The sequence below is a fragment of the Pristiophorus japonicus genome, chromosome 11 (genome assembly GCF_044704955.1).
Source record: "Pristiophorus japonicus isolate sPriJap1 chromosome 11, sPriJap1.hap1, whole genome shotgun sequence".
Classification (NCBI taxonomy): domain Eukaryota; kingdom Metazoa; phylum Chordata; class Chondrichthyes; family Pristiophoridae; genus Pristiophorus; species Pristiophorus japonicus.
This window is the reverse complement of record NC_091987.1, coordinates 64,662,571-64,681,825: the sequence shown is the minus strand read 5'-3', so window position 1 is coordinate 64,681,825 and position 19,255 is coordinate 64,662,571. Positions and strand designations below refer to the sequence as shown.

The 19,255-nt window shown below is 42.1% G+C and overlaps 1 protein-coding gene across 6 annotated transcripts in view; it reads left to right on the top strand.

The window, feature by feature from the left end:
* Nucleotides 1–19,255, top strand: part of dcaf6 (ddb1 and cul4 associated factor 6) — a 214,382-nt gene that overhangs the window by 179,338 nt on the left and 15,789 nt on the right. For all 6 annotated transcript variants that reach the window (XM_070893462.1, XM_070893463.1, XM_070893460.1 and 3 more), the window contains 3 exons: nt 7,512–7,650; nt 7,746–7,902; nt 18,490–18,578. In XM_070893462.1, coding sequence (XP_070749563.1) covers nt 7,512–7,650; nt 7,746–7,902; nt 18,490–18,578 — 385 coding nt within the window. The remainder of the gene's footprint in view (nt 1–7,511; nt 7,651–7,745; nt 7,903–18,489; nt 18,579–19,255) is intronic.

Below are 19,255 nucleotides of genomic sequence, written 5' to 3'. Positions count from 1 at the left end.
TTGGAGGCAGTTCAGAGAAGGTTCACTAGGTTGATTCCTGAGATGAACGGTTTGACTTATGAAGAAAGGTTTAGTAGGTTGGATCTATACTCATTGGAGTTTAGAAGAATGAGAGGTGATCTTACTGAACATATAAGATAATGAGGGGGCTCGACAAGATAGATGCAGAGAGGATGTTTCTACTCATGGGGGAATCTAGAACTAGAGGTCATAGTTTCAGAATAAGGGGTCGTCCATTTAAAACTGAGATGAGGAATTTCTTCTCTCGGAGGGTTGTAAATCTGTGGTATTCTCTGCCCCAGAGAACTGTGGAGGTTGGGTCATTGAATGTATTTAAGGTGGAGATAGACAGATTTTTGAGCGATAAGAGAGTAAAGGGTTATGGGGAGTGGGCAGGGAATTGGAGCTGAGCCCATGATCAGATCAACCATGATCTTATTGAGTGGCGGAGCAGACTCTGGGCCAAATGGCCTACTCCTGCTCCTATTTCTTAATTCTTGTGTAGTGTATTTGGATTTCCAGAAATCATTTGATAAGGTGTCATATAAAAGGTTACTACACAAGCTAAGAGCTGACGAGGTTAGGGGTAATATATTAGCGTGGATAGAGGGTTGGCTAACTAACAGAAAAAAGAGAGTCGGGATAAATGAGTCATTCTCAGGTTGGCAAACTGTAACTAGTAGGGTGCCATAGGGATCAGTGCTGGGGCCTCGACTATTTACAATTTATATTAATGATTTGGATGAAGGGACCAAGTGTAACATAGCCAAATTTGCTGATGATACAAAGATAGGTGGGAAAGCAAGTTGTGGAGGAGGCTGTAAAGAATCTATAAAGGGATTTAGATAGGCTCGGTGAGTGGGCAAAAATTTGGCGGATGTGGGAAAATATGAGATTATCCACTTTGGTAGAAAAAATAAAAAAGCAAATTATTATTTAAATGGGGAGAGATTACAAAATGCTGCAGTGCAGAGAGGGATCTGGGGGTTCTTGTACATGAAACACAAAAAGTTAGTATCATCATGATCATAGGCAGTCCCTCGGAATCGAAGAAGACTTGCTTCCACTCCTAAAGTGAGCTCTTTGGTGGCTGAACAGTCCAACATGAGAGCCACAGACCCTGTCACAGGTAGGACAGATATTCGTCGAGGGAAGGGCGGGGGTGGTACTGATTTACCATACGCTCCTTCCGCTGCCTGCGCCTGAGCTCTTCACGCTCTCAGCGTTGAGATTCGAAGAGCTCAACGCCCTCCCGAATGCACTTTCTCCACCTTGGGTGCTCTTCGGCCAGGGTCTCCCAGGCGTCAGTGGTAATGTCATACTTCACCAGGGCGGCTTCGAGGGTGTCCTTGTAATGTTTCCGCTGCCCACCTTTGGCTCGTTTGCCATGAAGGAGCTCCGCACATAGCAGTTGCTTAGCAAGTCTCGTGTCTGGCATGTGAACTAAGTGGCCTGCCCAGCGAAGCTGATCTAATGTGGTTAGTGCTTCAATGCTGGGGATGTTATCCTGGGAGAGGACACTGATGTTGGTCCGTTTGTCATCCCAGGGGATTTGCAGGATCTTGCGGAGACATCGTTGGTGATATATCTCCAGCAACTTGATGTGTCTTCTGTAAGTCGTCCATTCCTCTGATCCATACAGGAGGGCGGAAATTACTACAGCCCTGTAGACCATGAGCTTGGTGGTAGGTTTGAGGGCTTGGTCTTCGAACACTGTTTTCCTCAGGCGTCCGAAGGCTGCACTGGCGCACTGGAGGCGATGTTGAATCTCCGCATCAATGTCTGCCTTTGTTGACAAGAGGCTCCCGAGGTCCAGGTTGTCGAGAGCCGCGCCGTGAATCTTGATGACTGGGGGGCAGTGCTGTGTGGCGAGGACAGGCTGGTGGAGGACCTTTGTCTTACGGATGTTAAGCGTAAGACCCATGCTTTCCTATGCTTCGGTGAATACATCAACTATATCCTGGAGTTCAGTCTCCGAATGTGCGCAGACACGGGCGTTGTCCACGTACTGCAGTTCAACGACAGAAGTTTGTGGTGATCTTGGACCTGTTCTGGAGCTGGCGTAGGTTAAACAGCTTCCCACTGGTTCTGTAGTTTAGATCCACTCTGGCGGGGAGCTTGTTGACAGTGAGGTGGAACATGGCAGCGAGGAAGATTGAGAAAATTGTTGGAGCGATGAGACAGCCCGGTTTGACCCCGGTTTGGACGTGGAATGGGTCTGTAACGGATCCGCTGGTAAGGATCACAGCCTGCATGTCGTGGAGCAGGTGAAGGATGTTGACAAACTTTTGGGGGCACCCAAAACGGAGGAGGACGGTCCATAAGCCCTCACATTCGACAGTGTCAAAGGCCTTTGTAAGATCGAAAAAGGCCAGGTATAAGGGCTGGCGCTGCTCCCTGCATTTTTCCTGCAGTTGTCGTGCTGCAAAGATCATATCCGTTGTTCCCCGTAAGGGACAAAATCCGCACTGCGACTCCGGGAGGAGCTCCTCTGCCACAGGGAGAAGACGGTTGAGAAGGATCTAGCAACAACCTTCCCAGTGGTTGATAGCAGGGAGATTAGTTAGTATGCAGGTACAGCAAGTAATCAGGAAGACAAATGGAATGTTCCCTTTATTGCAAGGGGAATGGCGTATAAAAGCAGAGAAGTCCTGCGCCAACTGTACAGGGCGTTGGTAAGACCACACCTGGAGTACTGCGTACAGTTTTGGACTCCTTATTTAAGGAAGGATATACTTGTATTGGAGGCAGTTCAGAGAAGATTCATGAGGTTGATTCCTGAGGTGAAAGGGTTGTCATATGAAGAGAGGTTGAGCAGGTTGGGCCTATACTCGTTGGAGTTTAACATAGAAAATAGGTGCAGCAGTAGGCCATTCGGCCCTTCGAGCTAGCACCACCATTCAATAAGATCATGGCTGATCATCACTTCAATACCCCTTTCCTGCTTTGTCTCCATACTCCTTGATCCCTTTAGCTGTAAGGGCCATATCTAACTCCCTCTTGAATATATCCAATCAACTGGCATCAACAACTCTTTGCGGTAGAGAATTCCATGGGTTAACAACTCTCTGAAGAAGTTTCTCCTCATCTCGGTCCTAAATGGCTTACCCCTTATCCTTAGGCTGTGTCCCCTGGTTCTGGACTTCCCCAACATCGGGAACATTCTTCCTGCATCTAACCTGTCCAGTGCCGTCAAAATTTTATATGTTTCTATGAGATCCCCACTCATCCTTCTAAACTCCAGTGAATAAAGGCCCAGTCGATCCAGTCTCTCCTCATATGTCAGTCCCGCCATACCGGGAATCAGTCTGGTGAACCTTCGCTGCACTCCCTCAATAGCAAGAACGTCCTTCCTCAGATTAGGAGACCAAAACTGAACACAATATTCCAGGTGAGGCCTCACCAAGGCCCTGTACAACTGCAGTAAGACCTCCCTGCTCCTATACTCAAATCCCCTAGCTATGAAGGCCAACATGCCATTTGCCGCATTCACCGTCTGCTGTACCTGCATGCCAACTTTCAATGACTGATGTACCATGACACCCAGGTCTCGTTGCACCTCCCCTTTTCCTAATCTGCCGCCATTCAGATAATATTCTGCCTTCGTGTTTTTGCCACCAAAGTGGATAACCTCACATTTATCCACATTATACTGCATCTGCCATGCATTTGCCCACTCACCTAACCTGTCCAAGTCATCCTGCAGCCTCTTAGCATCCTCCTCACAGCTCACATCGCCACCCAGCTTTGTGTTATCTGCAGACTTGGAGATATTACACTCAATTCCTTCATCTAAATCATTGATGTATATTGTAAAGAGCTGGGGTACCAGCACTGAACCCTGCGGCACCCCACTGGTCACTGTCTGCCATTCTGAAAAGAACCCGTTTATCCCGACTCTCTGCTTCCTGTCTGCCAACCAGTTCTCTATCCACGTCAATACATTACCCCCAATACCATGTGCTTTAATTTTACACAACAATCTCTTGTGTGGGACCTGGTCAAAATCCTTTTGAAAGTCCAAATACACCACATCCACTGGTTCTCCCTTGTCCACTCTACTAGTTACATCCTCAAAAAGTTCAAGAAGATTTGTCAAGCATGATTTCCCTTTCATAAATCCATGCTGACTTGGACCGATCCCATCACTGCTTTCCAAATGCACTGCTATTTCATCTTTAATAATTGATTCCAACATTTTCCCCACTACTGATGTCAGGCTAACCGGTCTATAATTCCCCGTTTTCTCTCTTCCCTCCTTTCTTAAAAAGTGGCGTAACATTAGCTACCCTCCAGTCCATAGGAACTGATCCAGATTCGATAAACTGCTGGAAAATGATCACCCATGTATCCACTATTTCTAGGGCCACTTCCTTAAGTACTCTGGGATGCAGACTATCAGGCCCTGGGGATTTATCGGCCTTCAATCCCATCAATTTCCCTAATACAATTTCCTGACTAATAAGGATTTCCTTCAGTTCCTCCTTCTCACCAGACCTTCGGTCCCCTAGTATTTCCAGAAGGTTATTTGTGTCTTCCTTCGTGAAGACAGAACCAAAGTATTTGTTCAATTGGTCTGCATTTCTTTATTCCCCATTATAAATTCACCTGATTCTGACTGCAGGGGACCTACGTTTGTCTTCACTAATCTTTTTCTCTTCACATGTCTATGCAAGCTTTTGCAATCAGTTTTTATGTTTCCAGCAAGCTTCCTCTAATATTCTATTTCCTGCCTCTTAATTAAACCCTTTGTCCTCCTCTGCTGAATTCTAAATTTCTCCCAGTCCTCAGGTTTGCTGCTTTTTCTGGCCAATTTATATGCCTCTTCCTTGGATTTAACACTATCCTTAATTTCCCTTGTTAGCCACGGTTGAGCCACCTTCCCCGTTTTATTTTTACTCCAGACCGGGATGTACAATTGTTGAAGTTCATCCATGTGATCTTTAAATGTTTGCCATTGCCTATCCACCGTCAACCCTTTAAGTATCGTTCGTCAGTCTATTCTAGCCAATTCACATCTCATACCATAGAAGTTACCTTTCCTTAATTTCAGGACCCTAGTCTCTGAATTAACTGTGTCACTCTCCATCTTAATAAAGAATTCTACCATATTATGGTCACTCTTCCCCAAGGGGCCTCGCACGACAAGATTGCTAATTAGTCCTTTCTCATAACACATCACCCAGTTTAGGATGGCCAGCCCTCTAGTTGGTTCCTCGACATATTGGTCTAGAAAACCATCCCTAATACACTCCAGGAAATCCTCCTCCACCGTATTGCTACCAGTTTGGTTAACCCAATCTATATGTAGATTAAAGTCGCCCATGATAACTGCTGTACCCTTATTGCATGCATCCCTAATTTCTTGTTTGAGGCTGTCCCCAATCTCACTACTACTGTTTGGTGGTCTGTACACAACTCCCACTAGCATTTTCTGCCCTTTGGTATTCCGCAGCTCTAACCATACAGATTCCAAATCATCCAAGCTAATGTCCTTCCTTACTATTGCGTTAATTTCCTCTCTAACCAGCAATGCTACCCCACCTCCTTTTCCTTTCTGTCTATCCTTCTTGAATGTTGAATATTCCTGGATGTTGAGTTCCCAGCCTTGGTCACCCTGGAGCCATGTCTTCGTAATGCCAATTACATCATATTCGTTAATAGCTGCCTGCGCAGTTAATTCGTCCACCTTATTACGAATACTCCTCGCATTGAGGCACAGAGCCTGCAGGCTTGTCTTTTTAACACACTTTGCCCCTTTAGAATTTTGCTGTAATGTGGCGCTTTTTGATTTTTGCATTGGGTTTCTCTGTTCTCCACTTTTACTTTTCTTCTTTCTATCTTTTGCTTCTGCCCCCATTCTACTTCTCTCTGTCTCCCTGCATAGGTTCCCATCCCCCTGCCATATTAGTTTAACCCCTCCCCAATAGCACCAGAAAACACTCCTCCTCGGACATTGGTTCCGGTCCTGCCCAGGTGCAGACCGTCCGGTTTGTACTGGTCCCACCTCCCCCAAAACCGGTTCCAATGTCCCAGGAATTTGAATCCCTCCCTCTTGCACCATTTCTCAAGCCAGAATTTTTAGAAGAATGGGAGGTAATCTTATTGAAACACATAAGATTCAGAGGGGGCTGGATAGGGTAGATGCAGAGAGGATGTTTCCCCTTGTGGGGGAATCTAGAACTAGGCGGCATAGTTTCAGAATAAGGGGTCGCCCATTTAAGACAGAAATGAGGAGTTGTAAATGTGTGGAATTCTCTGACCCAGAGCTGTTAATGCTGGGTCATTGAATATATTTAAGGCAGAGCTAGACAGATTTTTGAGATAAGATAATATAGGGTTAATAGGAGCAGGCAGGGAAGTGGAGCTGACTCCATGATCAGATTAGTCGTGATGTTATTAAATGGCGGAGCAGGCTCAATGGGCCTAATGGCCTACTCCTGCTCCTAGTTCTTATGCTCCTCTGGTGTCCTCGCCAACATTTATCCAAACACCACCAAAATAGATTATCTGGTCATTTATCTCAATGCTGTTTGTGGGACATTACTCTGTGCAAGTTGGCTTGCAGTGTTTCCCAACTTTCCAACAGTAACTATGGTTCAAAAATACTTATTTGGCTGTGAAGCACTTGGGGATACTCTGAGGTTGAAATGCACTGTATAAATACAAGTTCCTTTTTTTTTCTTACCTCTGAAGTGGTACTAGTTTCAAACTGAGAAATTTTCAGTGTCTTTAATTTAGTTATGATTGCAGTAGTAACTGACATAAACAAATTGTAATGAAGAACTGAACACAGAATAGCTAACAAGTGGACCCTATCTAGCAGTCTGCTTCAACTAATGTATATTGTTAATTTTCATAGACATAGTTTTCAAAATTGAGAAATCCTAGCATTGTAGTTATGTTATCTAAAGTTACTGAGACCTTTAATTTCTATCTCTTAAAGTAACTTTATTTCAGATAAGATACAGGGTGAGGTTATTTTAAAGGCAGAACCAAATGTCGCTCCCTATGGATTTCATCTGGAAAACTTGGAAGTGGATCTCCCAAGATTGTGGCACATCATTATACCACCTTATACTAGTCAGTTTTTTAACTTTGAGCAGTGCTGCGGTGTAAATACAGCAGAATGTGAACCTTGTGCACCTCATATACAGACAAGGCATATCCTTTTGAATTGACCTTATGACCTAATATAAGTGGAGCCAAGAATCTACATCACTGCAAAGGATAAGAAGGAATCCTTGGCGATACCCTCAGTATCCGTTTTCCGATCTATCTCCATTGTGACGTGCCCTGGGATGTTTTTCACTTTAAAGGAACTATTTTAAATGCAAGTTGTTACTGCATAGATTAATTATTTTTGAAATTGTACAACTGTTCTGAATAACAGTTAAGACAGGCCAAGAAGGGTTTAAGATTTAAGATTTTTTTTAGTGAAACATCTAATTAACTTTTTTTTCCTCCTTTGTTTTAAACTTTTGTACTGAATTACAACACGTGATATTTAGACGTACTGCAGCAGCCCGTATTCAGGAGTTATTCAGAAGGAGAAAAGAAAAGAAGGAAATGGAGGAGCTAGAGACTCAAAACATAAGAAAACCTACAATAAAAATGGTATACAAAGGCCACCGTAACTCAAGAACAATGGTAAACAGATCTTGTAAAACTGTCTTTATAAAAAATATAAAATGGCATTTTTGCTGTTGGAATACACAATGATAATTGACTGTCTTTGGGTTCAGATCAAAGAAGCCAACTTCTGGGGTAGTTATTATGTAATTAGTGGCTCAGACTGTGGTCACATATTCATCTGGGATCGGCAGACAGCTGAGTTACTGATGCTATTGGAAGCTGACAACCATGTGGTGAACTGCCTGCAGCCTCATCCTTTTGATCCAAGTAAGTAGTCACCTCCTCTGCAAAAAGAAAGAATATTTTTCCCTACCTTTTGGAGTGTTAATAGTGAACTAGTGCCAATTGTGCTATAATACTAAAAGAGGAAATATGGGGGGCGGGAGGGGGGTGGGGGGAAGGGGGGGAGCGCGCAATGGTTTGAAGGTAAATGCACCGCATAGTATGGGTGCTAAACTACAAAGACCAGTTTCATTCTCTGATTTCCAATTGGCCAGTCTCAATTGGGGCAACAGGATGGTTATTATCAGTGTATTTAAATTAAACATTTAGCATCTGTGCAATGCGATTTTCACTTATCACTGATAATAAACTTGTGTAGTGTAACTGTGGGGTTCAGCCCTGATCTAATTTTGAAGCGGGGTAAGACTCCCTCTTCCAAGGGAGCCTTGCTCTGATGTTGGATCAGACCCTGACTCCAGATTTAGACTGTCTTCACATTACACCTGTAGCATTGGTGAGAAGGGTAATCACTTTGCACAGAATAGTATTTGGTCTCAGTGTTCCTAGGTGAGGGAGAGAAAAGAATGGCTTAAATTTCCACTTCTGATCACTGCCCAGTGAACCCTGAAAGACACAGTATGGACACTGGATAAGGACAGGAATGGGTTGTAATGGTGCCAATGGTTCAATGTCCAGACAACACTTACTGTTCAGGTCATTTGGGTAAATTAGGAGATCATTCCTCCCCGTGGAACTGTACTGCAGTATATGTCCCTGCTTCGGGGAGAAAATGGATAAGGGAAAAATGGATAAAGAAAGCAAAAACAAAGTGAAGAAAGTGTGTTCTATTGAATTGTCACACCAGTCCTAAAATATTGTAGAAACATAGAAATTAGGTGCAGGAGCAGACCATTCCGTCGAGCCTGCACCGCCATTCAATAAGATCATGGCTGATCATTCAACCTCCGTACACCTTTCCTGCTTTCTCTCCATACCCCTAGATACCTTTGGCCGTAAGGGCCATATCTAACTCCCTTTTGAATATATCTAACGAATTGGCCTCAACAACTTTCTGCAGTAGAGAATTCCACAAATTAACCACTCTGAGTGAAGAAGTTTCTCCTCATCTCGTTCCTAAATGGCTTACCCCCTTATTCTTAGACTGTGACCCCTGGTTCTGGAACTCCCCAGCAACGGGAACATTCTTCCTGCCTCTAACCTGTCCAATCAAGTCAGAATTGTATATGTTTCTATGAGATCCCCTCTCATTCTTCTAAACTCCAGTGAATACAAGCCCAGGAATCAATCTAGTGAACCTTCGCTGTACTCCCTCAATAGCAAGAACGTCCTTCCTCAGATTAGGGGACCAAAACTGAACACAATATTCCAGGTGTGGCCTCATCAAGGCTCTGTACAACTGCAGTAAAATCTCCCTGCTCCTATACTCAAATCCTCTAGCTATGAAGGCCAACATGCCATTTGCCTTCTTCACCGCCTGCTGTACCTGCATGCCAAACTTCAATGACTGATGTACCATGACACCCAGGTCTCGTTGCACCTCCCCTTTTCCTAATCTGTCACCATTCAGATAATATTCTGTCTTCCTGTTTTTGCCCCCAAAGTGGATAACCTCACATTTATCCACATTATACTGCATTTGCCATGCATTTGCCCATTCACCTAACCTGTCCAAGTCACCCTGCAGCCTCTTAGCATCCTCCTCACAGCTCACACTGCCACCCAGCTTAGTGTCATCTGCAAACTTGGAGATAGTACATTCAACTCCTTCATCTAAATCATTGATGTGTATTGTAAAAAGTTGGAGTCCCAGCACTGAACCCTGTGGCACCCCACTGGTCTCTGGCTGCCATTCTGAAAAGGACCCGTTTATTCTGACTCTCTGCTTTATGTCTGCCAACCAGTTCTCTATTCACGTCAATACATTACTCCCAATACCATGTGCTTTAATTTTGCACACTAATCTCTTGTGTGGGACCTTGTATACATCTGACTTCCTGCCTAGTGGTTTATACTTTAAAACACTTTCTTTCTAAGCTATATTTATATAGAACTTACCTTGAAATGAATTTCTGTTTCCGTGACAAGAATGGAAATTGTAAGTAACATATTCCCTATGGGATAATAGTTGAAGAGAATGTAGCTGATGGGGACCTTTGATCCAGATTCAAAGTTAAAGGTTTAGTATACATGTCCAAAGAGTTTAAGACCCTAATGCGGCCATTTCTGACTTTTGTTTCTTTGAGAGATTTTTACTCATTCCTATCTAGTTTTATTTCACAGTGGTCTCAGTGGAGGAAGCTATACCTACAGTGCATCATGGGATGAGCTGATAACACCCAGCTCTATTCCTCCCCCACCTCTTTCAACCCCTTGACTGATGCTTTGTTGTCAAATATCTTGTCTGACATACAGTCCTCAATGAGTTATTACTTTTCCCAGTTCAACATTAAGAAATCCCGAAGCTATCGTCCTTGGTCTCTGCTTCTTGGCCAATGAATCCATTTGCCCCTCCCTGGCACTGTATCCTGTTCAACTCTGAGCTAAATTTAAGGATTTCTATCTTTTTAATCACAAGGTTTTCTTATTTACTTCTCTGCGACACTATCCACCTCTGCTCCGTAATTCCCTTTGCCACAGGAAGAAATCCTCATGTGTCTTCATCATCTCCAGACTCAATTATTCCAAAACTCTCTTGCTGGCCTCCCATCCTCCACTGTTCACGAACTCCCAAGTTGTTCAAAACTCTGCTACTTATATCCTTTCCTACATTACGTGCTGCTGGCCCATCAGCCCCATCTTTGTTGACCTACATTAGCTCCCCATTCTTCCAGTGCATTAAATTTTAAATCCTCATCGTTGAATTACTCAAAAGCCTCACTCCAAAACACTGTTCTTCTGACTTCCTCTGCTTGCTTCAACATTGATGGCAAGGCCTTCAACCACTGCGTCCTACTCTCTGAAATTCCCTCCCTAAAGCTCTCCACTCCACTCCACTTTAATGACCCTTCTCAAACCCCATCTTCAACCAAGATTTTTGTCATCTCCTCCAAACCTCCCCTTTCCTGACGTGCTGTCTGTCCTCCTTATGTCTTTGAGGAACTTTGGTACTTTTTTCACATTAAAGACATCATGCAAGTTGTTTTCTTCCGCTTCCTCGTCCTCCTTATCACCCACCTCCTCATCTCCCTCCTCCTCCACCTTTCTCCTCACCCTCCAACTCGCCTTTCTTCTCACCTTCGTCCTCACATTTCTAGTGTCAACTGTGGCTCAGTTGGTAGCGCACTCCTCTGCACCAGAAGGTTGTGGGTTTGTCCCACTTCCAAGACTTGAGCACATAATCAAAGCTGACACTCCAGTGCAATACTGAGATGTTAAATCGAAGCCCCGTCTGCCCACTCAGGTGGATATAAAAGATCCCACAGCACTATTTCGAAGAAGAGCAGGGGAGTTGTTCCCGTTGTCCTGGCCAACATTTATCCCTCAATCAACATAACAAAAAAAGATTATCTGGTCATTTGCACATTGCTGTTTGTGGGACCTTGCTGTTTGCAAATTGACTACTGCATTTCCTACAGTACAACAGTGACTACACTTCAAAGCTATTTAATTGGCTGTAAAGTGCTTTGGGACATTTTGAGGTTGTGAAAGCTGCTATATAACTGCAAGTTCGTTCTTCTTTTCTTCTCACCATCCTGTTCCTCACTCTTCTCCTCATGATCATCATCCATCTGGTTTTTAAAGACGTCTCTAACATTTTTTTGGAAAAATAGAGCATTATCAATGTTTCTTTCAATTGAAGAGCGAGGGAACTGGTGGTGGTACTTTGGAAAGGGAGGTTTGATGTCGGCCAAATATTATTTTATACCTATAATGCTCAAGTATTATCTCTGTAGGATACAGTTAGTTGTACAGTCTTGACGTTACCAGGAAATTACCTTTTTTCCAAAAAAGCCGGGCTCCAAACCAGTGTGGGCAAAATGTTTCAGTCAAAAAACAGATTCTTGGGCGCAATGGCATTTTAACATTGGGCATGACAGAGAAGACCTATGTCAGCAGCTGGAGAGTGATGTCAGTTGCACTTTATGTAGTCGCTTATCTGATAGTCAGTTCAATGTCATGGTGCATTGGTGGTCCAAATACTTCCTTGCATCGATGATGGTTAAATGGAGAGTGGGAGGAGGGAGAAATATATTCTGTGGAATTGCCTCACAATGATTCAGAGTTATAAAGGAAGGTACCAGTACCCTTTCTGGTGTCTTTCAGTTGGTCCCTGTTGCCATGTTTAAATGCAGATTACAGATAGTTGGGAAACAGATATTTCTCTAGAGCCTGGATTAGGAAGTTATCTCAGATCATGAAGTTCAGCTCCACTGATTATATGAATAGGGAATGTTTAATATTTATGATATCATTGGAGTGCCACATAAGAAAAGTTCTGTTCAAAGTGTCAACCCTGTCTAACTGGTTGAAATATTAAATATTCTATCATGGGAAATCAGACAGCAGAACAAAAATGGATATATCCCTATTGTAACATTTAGGAGCAATTCATTGGGGGGACAATAGTTCCTTTACCTGTGCACCAACAGAAACATAATGGTGGTAATCAAAGGCAATATTCTGGCGGGTAAGCAGATGCATACCTTGTCTACCTGTCATCCTGATCACTGGTGCTTCCCTCTCTGGATAGGATTTCCACTTGGGTACAGGGAACCTGAACATCATTTTAGTATGTAAGGGGATAAAAAGTATATTTAAAACCGAAATAAGGGTATGGTATAAAATCAGGTTAAAAGGGCGTAGCTCGTGCCTGTGTGCTTATCTTCAAAAACTGCAGAACAAGCTGAAAAATCCAGAGCATGGTTTAAAAACTGCAGAACAAAACATTGTCAGCTCTGCAGGAGCTGGGAGATGGAGGTGCTGTGGAACCACTCAGCAGCCCGCCTGATCAGAGTTGACAAATCAATGTAGCTCCGCTGATAAGCTGTAGGCCAACCGGTAGTCGTAGAAGGCTTTACAGGAGGGTTGCGTGCCTTGGAAAATGTATAGCTGTATGTAGAACCATTACTTGGGGAACATCCTTTCTTAGGCGACCAAGACTGTGATGCATCCCCTGCATATGCTTGAATAAAGATCGTAAAAGTGAATCCAAGGTTTTGTCTGTGTGATTCCATGGTCATTAGAAGGACAGGTGTTGATTCCTTATTTCAGGGAATCCACCTGGAAGAAGAGAAGCCTTCTTTTTACCCTAACAAGTCCACCCCCAGCACATCAACAGATTGGAACTTGGAGCAGTCTCGTTGAAACACAGCACTTCCATCTACAATACACAGACAAGTCCTCCTGTGGATAGACACCACAGTGATCTGGTGCATCGACAAGTAGGGAGGCACTTGGTCCTGGATTCTGTACAAGGTTATCCTAGAATTGAGGTAGTCATTCCCATTGCCTTGCCCCTAATAGGCAGGCATACAAAGCACATCATTTGCTCAGCAAGAGCATAATCCTACCCCATGACTGGATCCAGTTATTGCTATAATTTTTCAGGCAAGCTGGCTCACCTACTTCAATCTTTCCATGAATGTACAGCTGTGGTAGTTTTAATCCAAGTTTTAGGATCCTCGTGTTAGGCTGCCCTTTCCTGGGCAAGGGAAGTGCCAGTCTGTTTCAACAGAGAACCCTTCTTATTTTACAAGTTAAATAGGTACATTATATGTGGAACATACTTTTATAGAATGATGATTATTCCTAAATGTGAGTAATGCAACTTTTGTTCCAAAAACAAGGTAATGTCTGTAAACCACCATTATAGACTGTTCTCATATTCTAATAATCATGTTGAAAATAAATAATATATGCACAAATAAAATGTATATATGTACATCTATATTTATATGTATAATGTATGTATTTTTTATAAAATGTGATGCACACTTCCTGTCAATTTTGATTCAGTATTTTTATGTCAACATTTATTGTGCAAAAACTTCTCCATTATACTTTGTTGATGAATCAATCCAAAACGTTATTTTTCAGTGTGCACAACTTCCCAGGATAAATCTGCAACTAGTCTTGCCTAATTGCTACAATGTTTTTCTTCAGCTTCTCGCAGTCTCTGCTTGGTTGTTTTTCAAAATTATTTCAAGTAAAGCTAGAGGACAAATTTCAAAAGCTTTTTTTCAATTGAATTTTATTTTGAGGTTTAGAAAAAACAGTGTGTATGAGAGAGAGAGAGAGAAATAGAATCCAATTTCAAACCGAGTAAAAGAGCTTCCAATACTGATGATTTTTTTTTGCTCTGGTGGCACTACACCATGTCTTACTAATTCTCTGATTACACCTAGATGTGCTGTTGGTCACCAGTTGGTTACTCACATTTTCAATATGGACAGGTTGCTACCTGTGGTACCCCCTCACAGTCAGATAGTGATATCTGTGCTATAGCAGGTCTGTCATGTGCGTTTTGGTGATTCATGTTCCATCATTTTTATTATCCCTTGCTCAGTGTCAGAGAAGCATCACTTGTATTCGTACTGATGTTTTCAGTAAAATAACCGTCAGGAATACCCCCATCCTCTTAGTTTACTGTACTTCACTTTAATAAAGATTAGATACTTTGTTAACACAGTGGAAGGCAATTAGGCAGGCTACCACTTTGGGCTGCAGAAATGAATGCTTTCTGACCACTCAAAATTTCTAGAGCTAAAGAAGTACCTGAATTCATAGGAAATTTACCTATACCTTGTACCTTACATATTTGAATGAGTCTTCGCTCCAGTTAAAAGAGCAGCAAAACGAAGACTAATAAGGAAAGGGAGGAATATTGTAATGCAGGGATTGGGACAAAGGGGACTTTGTTTAGAGAGTGTGACAAACTGGGAGTGTAATTGTGCTTTGTTATTTTATGTTATGTTTGAGAAATTAAATGTCTTAAGGGAAATATTGAGTTAACAAAGTATAGCTTGCATAAATTAACTATGGAGGTAATCTGTTCTGATATTAAAGATGAACTGGGCATTGAAAACTTCTAAAAGTTACTTTGGTTCTCCTGTTATTATTTATTGGTTAATTGTTCTTTATATAAGTATGCTATTACATTAATCTTTCGTTATTTATAAGCCAATTTTGATATACTAACATTTATTTATGGTATATGTATAGGTCTACTATATGTTCTACTAAAGGGGAATATGAAGCTATGAGGGCTGAGTTGGCTAAAGTGGACTGGGAAAATAGATTAAAGTGTAGGACGATTGATGAACAGTGGTGTACATTTAAGGAGATATTTCATAACTCTCAAGAAAAATATATTCCAGTGAGGAGGAAAGGGCGTTAAAGAAAAGATAGCCATCCGTGGCTAACTAAAGAAATAAAGGATGGTATCCAATTAAAAACAAGGGTATACAATGTAGCCAAAACTAGTGGGAGGATAGAAGATTGGGAAGCGTTTAAAAGCCAACAAAGAATGACTAAAAAAATGATTAAGAAAGGGCAGATAGACTATGGAAGTTTCTATAGGTATATAAAAAGGAAGAGTGCCTAAAGAAAATGTTGGTCCCTTAGAGGACAAGACCGGGGAATTAGTAAAGGGGAACATGGAGATGGCAGAGACTCTGAACAAATATTTAGTATCAGTCTTTGCGGTAAAGGACACTAACAATATTCCAATAGTGGATAGTCAAGGGGCTATGCGGGGGGGGAGAGGAACTTAACACAATCACTATCACTAAAGAAGGTGGTACTCAGTATGATAATGGGACTAAAGGCGGATAAATCCCCTGGACCTGATGGCTTGCATCCTAGGGTCTTAAGAGAAGTAGCGGCAGTGATAGTGGATGCATTGGTTGTAATTTATCAAAATTCCCTGGATTCTGGGGAGGTTCCAGCAGATTGGAAAACTGCAAATGTAATGCCCCTATTTAAAAAAAGGAGGCAGACAAAAAGCAGGAAACTATAGACCAGTTATGATAACATTTGTGGTTGGGAAGATGTTGGAGTCCATTATTAAAGAAGCAGTAGCAGGACATTTGGAAAAGCAAAATTTGGTCAGGCAGAGTCAGCATGAATTTATGAAGGGGAAGTCATGTTTTGCAAATTTGCTAGAATTCTTTGAGGATGTAACGAACAGGGTGAATAAAGGAGAACCCGTGGATGTGGTGTATTTGGACTTCCAGAAGGCCTTTGACAAGGTGCCACATAAAAGGTTACTGCACAAGATAAAAATTCACGGGGTTGGTGGTAATATATTAGCATGGATAGAGGATTGGATAACAAACAGAAAACAGAGAGTAGGGATAAATAGTTCATTCTCGGGTTGGCAATCAATAACCAGTGGGGTGCCGCAGGGATCAGTGCTGGGGCCCCAACTATTTACAATCTATATTAACGACTTGGAGGAAGGGACTGAGTGTAATGTAGCCAAGTTTGCTGAAGATACAAAGATGGGAGGAAAAGCAATGTGTGAGGAGTACACACAAAATCTGCAAAAGGACATAGTCAGGCTAAGTGAGTGGGCAAAAATTTGGCAGATGGAGTATAATGTTGGCAAGTGTGAGGTCATGCACTTTGGCAGAAAAAATCAAAGAGCAAGTTATTATTTAAATGGAGAAAGATTGCAAAGTGCTGCAGTACAGTGGGACCTGGAGCTATTTGTGCATGAAACACAAAAGGTACAGCAAGTGATCAGGAAGGCCAATGGAATCTTGGCCTTTATTGCAAAGGGGATGGAGTATAAAAGCAGGGAAGTCTTGCTACAGTTGTACAGGGTATTGGTGAGGCCACACCTGCGTGCAGTTTTGGTTTCCATATTTACGAAAGGATATACTTGCTTTGGAGGCAGTTCAGAGAAGGTTCACTAGGTTGATTCCGGAGATGAGGCTGTTGACTTATGAGGAAAGGTTGAGTAAGTTGGGCCTCTACTCATTGAAATTCAGAAGAATGAGGTGTGATCTTATCGAAACGTTTAAGATTATGAGGGGGCTTGACACAGTGGATGCAGAGAGGATGTTTCCACTGATAGGGGATACTAGAACTAGAGGGCATAATCTTAGAATAAGGGGCTGCCCATTTAAACTGAGATGAGGAGAAATTTCTTCTCTGAGGGTTGTGGATCTGTGGAATTCGCTGCCTCAGAGAGCTGTGGAAGCTGGGACTGAATAAATTTAAGACAGAAATAGACAGTTTCTTAAACGATAAGAGAATATAAGGGATTATGGAATGCGGGCAGGGAAGTGGACCTGAGTCCATGATCGGATCAGCCATGATCGTATTAAATGGTGGAGCAGGCTCGAGGGGCCGTATGGCCTACTCCTGCTCCTATTTCTTATGTTCACTCTGTGTTATCTTCTGACATGGATCCAAGACTATCTTTTACACATCCTGTACTTAAGGCTATCTTTAAGTAAATTGTTGAGCTTTTGCCAGTGTTCTAGGTTTGTATTTATGCAAATGTATTTATTGACAACTATTTAGCTAGCAGAATGACTACACTCCTTGCTAAGCACCTTTGGACATTTTTCTATATTAAAGGCACTGTAGAGATGAAAGTAGTTATTGTTGTTGCAGTCAAGTGACAGTTAATTTAGATAGGGCAGAGACTGTTCACCAAAGAATGTTGCATTTCATTTACCAGTCAGAGAATCCTTGTTTTTAGATGGAATGTCTTATCCCTGAATCTTCATGATACGGATGAGTTGGTTGTTCTGGTTATTTGTGGGCCTAGACATGTTTGTGAACATAGACTGTGAAATTCAAACAGCTGGTTAGATTCTTGAGAAAGTAATAAACTGATGTCAATAAAGGGATATTTTGCCCATCCTTGGCTTGTACAATATTACATTGTTTTAGAAGCACAACCTTTTCTTAAATGCCCTGGGGCTTTCTTGACCATGGAGAGTTCTGTGTAATTGATCGAATGTCACTTTCCCAATCTAACAGAGTAGTATGAGTGATGTGATTACCGAAATGAGGGAGCTCTCCAGTATCCAAGAACAGCTATGAGGCAGCCATGACTGAGAAGAATATTTGAAGATATTGATAGTTTGATTCAACAACATCGATGGTCCCAAGTTTGACTAAGAATATTAATCAAAGACCAAAAGAGATCACCAGAAAGCTTGACGAGATTAAAGAAAAATATATTCCTTTTAAAAATTTTCGTGACATAAAAATGTGCCTAACAAAAAAGAACAATGTACAAAAACGTTATTCATGTTAAAAGCAATTTTTTTTAATGCATGAAGAAAACCGTTGACACTTTTATTACCAGATTCTTGCAATGAGCACCTATGATCATGAGTCACCTTGGGAAGAATGGAAATGCTTCAGTCATTAACATGATGCTGACAGAGGACCATCCTATCATTTCTAAGATGTGAATTATAAAGATGGATCAACATTTTCCATGAGTGATGTGATTAGTCCATTGACAATGACAAAAGTGCACACTGATCTCGATTCTGCACTATCGTGGCTAAATAGAGGGCTGATTGTAGAAGCTCTAGTGTAATTCAGTCTATCACATGCAAATATTTTGGTCATAACCTACTTTTATAATATTGTTAATGACCTGGGTGTGTATTGGCATGTAATTATTGCTTCTGTTTTTCATAGTTCTAGCATCCTCTGGTATAGATTATGATGTCAAGATCTGGACACCACTAGAAGGAATACCAGCCTTTGACAGAAAACTTGCAGATGAGGTATGCAATCAGTTATATTACCATTTATGCTTAAATTGATTTGATATATTCATTTATATCTTGAGAAACACCTGTTTTACAAGAAAAAAAAAGTGAGTGAGACCATTATCATGAAGTTCAAGCTCATGAGAATTATTTATTTTATACAATTTTAAAGATGTAATTGTATTCGAAAAGCTAATATGTGTTTAAGAAATAGGACTGATATGGCTTTCATAAAAGAAAAGGATTCCTGCAGATTTTTTTTCGTGGCATGTTTTTCAAGAAGATAATCTACCCATTCCTACAATCCTCCATGTGTCTCTATCTCTCTCTTTCACACACACACTCTCTACCTTCTGATGGCCGATCATGGGCCCAGAGATTTGGGGGAGGTGCAGGGTGCATTCTATGTGACAGAATGGTGCGGCCCAAGGCTCCCCGGATATTGGGCTTTGGACCTCATTATGATGGAGCCGATGTGGCATCGAAGCCCAGTGGCGAAGAGTTGTGTAATATTGGGCCAGTGTCGCTGTGGCCCTCTAGTCGAATTCAGAAGTCCGGTAATCTGATCGCGTGGTCGGTGGAGGTCCGGGATAGGGGTTCGGGAGCGGCGTTGATCATGAGTGGTATTAGATGTTGGGTTGGGAGGAGTGCTCCTGCTCTTCCTGGCTCCACATTCGGGGTAAGTTGAATTC